Raw genomic sequence first — 7,741 nt, forward strand, 5'->3', positions numbered from 1 at the left:
CGCCGCCTGCGCCCGAGGCCTCCCCGCGCGCGCCGCAGGCCCTGGAGCGCTTCCCGCGCCTGGGCGCCGACCTCGCGGGCCGCGCACCCGCCAACGGGATCCTGGTACCCAACGGCTTCTCCAAGCTGGAGGAGCCGCCCGAGCTGAACCGGCAGAGCCCCACCGCGCGCCGCGCCCACGCAGTGCCGCCCACCCTTGTGCCGCTCGTGAACGGCTCGGCCGCGCCGCTGCCAGCCGCGCTCGGGCTCGGCGCCCGCGCCGCCGCGCTGGCCGCTGCGCCGCCAGCCGCCGATCTGGGTGCTCACAAGCGGCCGGCCTCAGTGTGTGGCACCGCGTCCGCCGAGCATGAGTCCCGCGACGCGGCCAAAGAGAAGCCGCAGCCTTCAGCCGCACACCGGGGCCCGGCCGATGGCCTGGCGAGCGCGGCCGGGGCTGCAGAGCTGGGCGCCGAGGCCGCGGGCAAAGGGCGCGGCGGGCCCGCGGAGCAGGACTGGGTCAACAGGCCCAAGACAGTGCGCGACACGCTGCTGGCCTTGCACCAGCACGGCCACTCGGGGCCCTTCGAGAGCAAGTTCAAGAAGGAGCCGGCCCTGACTGCAGGCAGGTTGTTGGGTTTCGAGGCCAGCGGGGCCAACGGGTCTAAAGCAGGTAGGGGCGGCTGTGGAGCGAGTGAGGGGGGAGGGGTCGATCGAGGGATGAGGAGAGGGGTGCGAGGTGCTCAGGGGTGGTTCTGCCCTTGCCTGCCCAGAACCGACAGACGCCCCACTTCCTGATGCGCCTCAGGCCAGGCGGAACCCGGGCTTGGTGGCAACGTGTTACAGTGCTGAAGCAGCACAACAGGAATGAGTCAGAGCGAGGCTGAGAGGCCCTGACACGGGGCTTTCCTTTCCCAGCACATTCTTGGATGGGAGCACGAGGGCACCAGTCACCTTTTAACCTGTCCGTGACGGTAGCAAGTCACATGCTTGCAGCTCAGGCCAGGTTACAGGCATGCCTGTCCAAAAGCAGAGGCCTGTTTTCTGAGACCTACTTTCCTTTTAAATTGGCACTTGGCCCCAGAGCCTTAAAGTGTGTTTGGAAGTGCATGTCGAACTTGGGGTGCAGTCCTGTGTATTTTTGGAGAGTAGACATTAATAAGTTTCGATTCACATTAGTAAGAGGTGCCTTTCACTGAGCCTTAGTTTATTCCCCCCCTCCTTTTTTTCCTTCCTTTTTTTTTCCAGTTGCAAGAACAGCAAGGAAAAGGAAACCTTCTCCAGAACCAGAGGGTGAAGTTGGGCCCCCCAAGATTAATGGAGAGGCCCAACCATGGCTGTCCACCTCCACAGAAGGGCTTAAGATCCCCATGACTCCTACGTCTTCTTTTGTGTCTCCGCCACCACCCACTGCCTCACCTCATTCCAACCGGACCACACCGCCAGAAGCGGCCCAGAATGGCCAGTCCCCTATGGCAGCCCTGATCTTAGTGGCAGACAATGCGGGGGGCAGTCATGCTTCGAAAGATGCCAACCAGGTTCACTCCACCACCAGGAGGAATAGCAGCAGTCCGCCCTCTCCGTCCTCTATGAACCAAAGAAGGCTAGGCCCCAGAGAGGTGGGGGGCCAGGGCGCCGGCAGCACTGGAGGACTGGAGCCCGTGCACCCAGCCAGCCTCCCGGACTCCTCCCTGGCCACCAGCGCCCCCCTGTGCTGCACCCTGTGTCATGAGCGGCTGGAGGACACCCACTTTGTGCAGTGCCCCTCCGTCCCTTCGCACAAGTTCTGCTTCCCTTGCTCCAGACAAAGCATCAAACAGCAGGGAGCTAGTGGAGAGGTCTATTGTCCCAGTGGGGAGAAATGCCCTCTGGTGGGCTCCAATGTCCCCTGGGCCTTTATGCAGGGGGAGATTGCAACCATCCTTGCTGGAGATGTGAAAGTGAAAAAGGAAAGAGACTCGTGACTTTTCCAGTTTCAGAAAAATCCAATGATTACCCTTATCTAAAACTGCTTGAATTGTATATATATCTCCATATATATATATCCAAGACAAGGGAAATGTAGACTTCATAAACATGGCTGTATAATTTTGATTTTTTTTGAATACATTGTGTTTCTATATTTTTTGACGACAAAAGGTATGTACTTATAAAGGCATTTTCTTCTTTTGTTAACGTTATTAGCATATCTTTGTGCTTTATTATCCTGGTGACAGTTACCGTTCTATGTAGGCTGTGACTTGGCTGCTTTTTTAGAGCACTTGGCGAATCAGAAATGCTTCTAGCTGTATTTGTATGCACTTATTTTAAAAAGAAAAAAAAGCCAAATACATTTTCTGACATTGTAAGATTGCCTTACTGTCTGTTATTCCTTATTGCTGGCCCTTTTCTGAGGCTAGAGGCCAGCCAGTTGGTGGAGAAAGAAAGGAAAGGGGTGCTAATTATCAAGTGGGAAATATCACCAAGTTTACCCCAAAATATGTCTCTCGAGGACTAGGGAAATATGTTCGGAATCTCTCTATTTTGTTCTTAAAGTTCAGTTCTTGGGGTACGGACTGAGAGGTGCTGCTGAGAGATTTTTCTGGATTGTATGTTTTTTGGGGGGAGAGGGTCTTTTTTTTTTTCTTTTTTTAAGACAGTTGACTGCTGTTCACTTTTGCACGTGATCAGTTGTAAGATTATGATGCTGCATGCTAGTTGGTTACATAATACACAATTCCAGCAATGGAGGCGGTTTCGAGGGGTGGTGATGTGTACAAGATGGCACTGCCATTTTGGAGCGGAGCCTGGCTCCGCAGCGCCCCTTCATCTCTCAGAACACCCCAGACCTGTTTGTTGTTGCTGTCGTTTCCTCTGAAGGAATGGCAAGAAAAGTTGCAGTCTAGGTGAACTTGGAGATTGTGGGACTGGTTTTGTTTCTGTTTTGTGTTGTGTTTTGTTTTTATCATTTACCTGTAGTGCTATTGCTGTTGATACTATCACCTACACCCTGTTTCAGTGAGTGCTAAATACAGTATGGTACAATGACAGTAACAGCTGCGGGTGATGCCAGAGCTGCCTGTAGCAGCGTATCAGTGACAGCCCAAGTGTGGGTGGAGGAAACCTGTAATTTCCTTCTTACATGTGTTTGAAATACCAAGTAAATAATATTGTTCTGAAAAAAAAAATGATTAGTGAAATTTTTTTTTAAATTAAGTGTTTTACATAATAGGCAGGCCCCACCTAAAACTATTTTTAGAAACCTTTTGTAAACTAATTTCTTGTAATCTCTATTTGCATCAGTAAAACGATTTTTTTAACCATTAAATCATCAGTTGTTAGAAATAGTTGTTGCAGTGATACTGGTTTTTCTTTTGTGCTGTTATTATTTAACATTGACAGGAACACTTAAATCTTATGTTCAGGTGTTTGTAATTTGGCCTTGTAATTAGGCTGAATCATGGCTTCTAGATCTATTGCAATGTGTGTGTTCACAGCCTAGCTTTCATTTTCATTTGAAAAATACAGATTACTACCAACTTTGGGTTCTTCTTTTAGTTATATGTTTGTCTTTTTAAAAAAAAATTGCTCAAAATGTTTTTAGTGGTCAAGTTACTAACACTTGAAAATCAGATACTGCACCAAATACAGTATTTTTGTAGTGTTTCAAATGAATGCACCTATTACCAGTGCTGTGCAAATTTCATGTTACCCGTCATTGTTCTATTGCAAACAGACTTGCATGATTAACCAGTTTGTTGTTACACTTTTTTTTTAATTGGAGTATGTATGACTCAGATCAGACTGGTCTCTTGTGTGAACGTACACATGCAAAAACGGTCAGTTTTATATGCCCATAAAAATATTTGTGAAGAATTCAGCTATTATGATGTGTTGTATAAATGTGTTTCTAGGCACTTTATCATAAACTGGAATTTGACCTCACTGATATTATAACTTGATCAGTCATTTGACCTAATTTGTGGTGGCTATCTGTAGGCTTTACAGTCTTAACACAGATTCACTCTCCAAAAAGATGAATAAAGACCCCTCCTGCTGTAGTGGAGAGGTTATCCAGCTGTGGAAAAGACAACCTGTGGTTTCTCTGTGCTGGTGAAGAGGGGAGAATTTGAACAGCTTCAAAGGGCTGCGTATGAAGGGTCCTGCTATTAAAATACTAGGTCTGCATGAGTTTAACTGGCCCTTGGGTGGCCTTTGGAAAAGGCCTATAGCTGGAAGGAGAGTGTGAGCCTGGGTTGTTTCTCTGGCATTCTCTTAAGTTAAAAAATTAACTTTGGGTTATGGGTTTGATCCTTTGTTGGAGCTGATGACAGTTCAGGAATTCTCCACAGCTGGAGAGAAATGTCAGAAAGCTACTTACTGTACATGGGCAGTATCAGATTTCAGATCCTAATGTTTCAGCTGTGCTTTTAATACTCAGAATATTAGGGGCTGGGGTGTCGAAGCTTTCCCCTTTTTGCTTTAACAATTTATAGAATTTAACAGATGTACTGTCTTTCCTGTGGCCTCACATTTAAAGTTATGAGAACATACACATGGTTTACAACTTTTACTATATACCTTTCCTTGGCCACCACGTATTTTAAAAGTGTGCCACCTTTTAACCTTTACTTTTTTTTTTAAGTTGAAGGTGATACTTTTTCTATATATGATGAAATTCATGTCAACTGAAGTAAGTGTAATCTCAGATATCAACATTATATTTTAAAAATCACGCTATGGAAATATCACCTACATTCTGTCATTTGTCAGATTTACAGTACCTTTTTTTCTTTTAACTTTTAGCATTAAATAAAAAATAAAATTGGGAGCACTGAACATTTTCTGAGGCCTTTTTTAATTTTTTAAAATAAGCTTAGGATGGTTTTGTGTTACTGTTGACAGTGTGACTAAGGGATGTGTGGATTTGGGGCTGGGGTTTGACCAGAACTGCAGAGTAACAGGAGATAAAAGATAGCAGAACAAAAAGACACTGATGGTTGAAAAAAGAAATGTTAGGTCCTGTGGTAAGGGCAACTGGATAGAGGACACAGATAAGAAAGGAGTTGATTGGAGTGCAGCTGAAAAGTACTTGTTTATTTGCAGCAAAGAGTAGAGCTAGCCTGTTCTGAGGTAGTGGATTGGAAGAAGATAGTGACCACATTGAAAACATTCAACACTGACCATCAGGACCTGGAGCTGCTGCTCTCCAGAAAGGTTTAGATTAAAACAGCCACCTTGGGCCCTAGGATATTCACCTAAGACCAGAGGAAAATTGGTGGGGGTGAAGTGGGTGTTATACTTGGGAGGTAAGAGCTAAAGTTATAAGTGAGCTTTGTTGACTTCCTGAAACTTAAATTTATAAACATAAAAGTAGAAAGCACTGAGATGCATTTGAAAACTGCTGTCTACTATCACACAGTAAATTTCTTTGAATGTTGTAGTTTTTACTCTATTGATCAATGGCTTGTTAGACTTCTCTGTTAAAGAAAGCTGTGAGACTGGAGTTTAAGGCTTAGTGTACATGTTTTAAACAGCAACAATGAATATGTGGTCAAATTTTCTTTTGTGGTGGTCCAGTAACTAGGGGGGGCCTGGATCACTATATATATTAGTAATTGTTTTTTCATTGTTAGCCCACTTACTGTACCTTGTAAGAAACTTATGTTAACAAGTTGTAAATTACACAACATTCAATTAATAAGTTAAAAATTGGCTAAATTAGTTTTTGTTCTCCAAATATGCTTAACTTTATTTGTAGTGTACCTCACAGAAGTCATTTTTAAAATTGCAGAAAACAGCTCCCAAAGATAAACTTTAATGGTTACATTCAGTTTTCAGTTAAAAACAAACCAGATTCCTGATATAGCAAATGTCTTTGTTTATTCCCAAAGGGAGGGAAAAGCTAAAAGGAAAATCTGGAACCTTTTTTAAAAGTTCCTAAACTTTAAGTCCTTTCTTACTGAGTGGCTTCACATGATTTATAGTTTTACTCAGTTTAGTGAAGAGCAAAATGTTTGTCTTCCTGATTCCTAAGTGTGTATGTGGAAGCATTCAGAAAAATGTTCAGTTGTGTGTAGGCCACCAGAAACCCTGAGTCACCCTCATTTGCTTGCCTTTTGTTCACAGGAACAGTGTGTGAGACACGCCTTTCCTTGGTCACAGACCAAAGTGAGATGTGCCAGTGAATGGAGCACACTCACCCACTTCACCTTGAGGCCTTCTAGACCTGGGTGGGAGACGGGTTTAACTCTGTAAGTGCCATTATGTTGGCGAGGTTGTGGGTGTGGTCTACAGGTTACCAGTGGGCGACAGCCCTTTCTGCTCTGTGGACACCTTGCCTCTTCCCTCAGTGTCCCAGAACCCTACCCTGTAATGTGAAAGGTGCAAAACTTGAAACAATTTGTAAATTAAGAGGCTGGAAGATGGAGAAATAGCTGGCCTTATGCATTACCACGGATTTCTCTATAAGCCCCAGATAAGTTCATAATTAGGGATTTTCACACTGCCCCTGTTTAATTAACATATGGGGCTAGTGTTGTACGTCAGTAGTAGAACATGTGCCTAGCATGTGAGGAGCTTTGGGTTTGATCACCAACACAAGGAAAAAGAAACTTTACTAATCTAATGGTTAACTGTTTCATTCCATTAGTTGGCACCTGCTCTCTCCCCATGTCAGTATAATTTAACCTGAAAGGCTTGATTCACAGCAGCTTTCCAAGTATAGTTCATTTTTTAAAAAGAGTACAGAATATGGAACTTGTATTTGCACTGCTTTTTAGTCACAGAATACTGTGTGCTTGCGGGATAGCACTGAGCACATAAAATGATACATGCAACCAGCAGAAAAGGTGTTCTAAAAAGTAGCTGGACCATATGCAAATCATTAGACTCATTAAGACACTACCTGTAAAAATTATTTTGAATCTGAAAAATAATTGGGTAAATTTCCTAATTAGAATAATCCGATTACACTGGTATAAACAGTTCCTGCTATTATACAGTCTTAAATACTTCTTTGAAAAAAATGTAGACTGGCCCTTCACAATTCACAGCATTCAAAATCATAGACTAGCAAGTGGTAAGTGCAAGTGAAATTTATCACAACATCAACTATGAAAAGCTTCTAGGAAATGTTTTCCTCCTAGGTCAGACAAGATCTTGAGCCTACAGGATTTCTCGTTTGAATTGAGAACATCAGTGCTCTAGTAGTTCTCCTTTGAATGGGCTTTGGAAGCCAGATTGCATAATCTAAGTATCCTCCTCCAGCTCAGCAGAAGCCCTTGATGCCGAGATAAGACATCCTGTATAGGGTAATAATGTCACATTTGAATATTTCTAAATATAGTCTCCATTGGGGGAAAATGAACTATGTTACATAATCTGTAGATCCCATCACTTAACCACTTTTGCTTAGCAATTAGTATTTCTAAGTATATCATCAACATCAGTTAATGAGGGGATGGGGTTCAGGCATGACAGATAAATCGGGCTTTGTGCACTGCAGGCACGTAACAGCCTTAGGTAAATATTCAGGTCATTGCAAATTTCTCTGCCATTTAGAAACTATCTTGTGATAGTTCAGATTGGATACTTTGAACTGTATGTGGTTACTAGGGGGCACACAACTAAAAACAGTATTTCAAGCGGAGCTAAGAATCAGTTTAAAAATGTATGGAAAGTTTACAGGAAGTCATCCTCAAATTACTGAGCTTTACCTACTTTTTTTTTTTTTTTTTTTCCATACTAAGAATTCTGGAGAAAGCAGATAAGTCCTTTGAACAGGG

At 43.8% G+C, this 7,741-nt stretch overlaps 1 protein-coding gene across 1 annotated transcript; it reads left to right on the top strand.

The window, feature by feature from the left end:
* Positions 1–5: 5 nt before the first annotated feature.
* Positions 6–4,793, top strand: Irf2bp2 (interferon regulatory factor 2 binding protein 2; the record flags this gene model as incomplete). The annotated part of the gene is made up of 2 exons (XM_023700859.1): positions 6–648; positions 1,224–4,793. Coding segments are annotated over 2 exons (1,359 nt in total), but the record flags the coding sequence as incomplete, so codon positions are not given.
* Positions 4,794–7,741: the final 2,948 nt, after the last annotated feature.

This window comes from Octodon degus, unplaced genomic scaffold (assembly GCF_000260255.1).
Source record: "Octodon degus isolate 3935 unplaced genomic scaffold, OctDeg1.0 scaffold00127, whole genome shotgun sequence".
Classification (NCBI taxonomy): Eukaryota; Metazoa; Chordata; class Mammalia; order Rodentia; family Octodontidae; genus Octodon; species Octodon degus.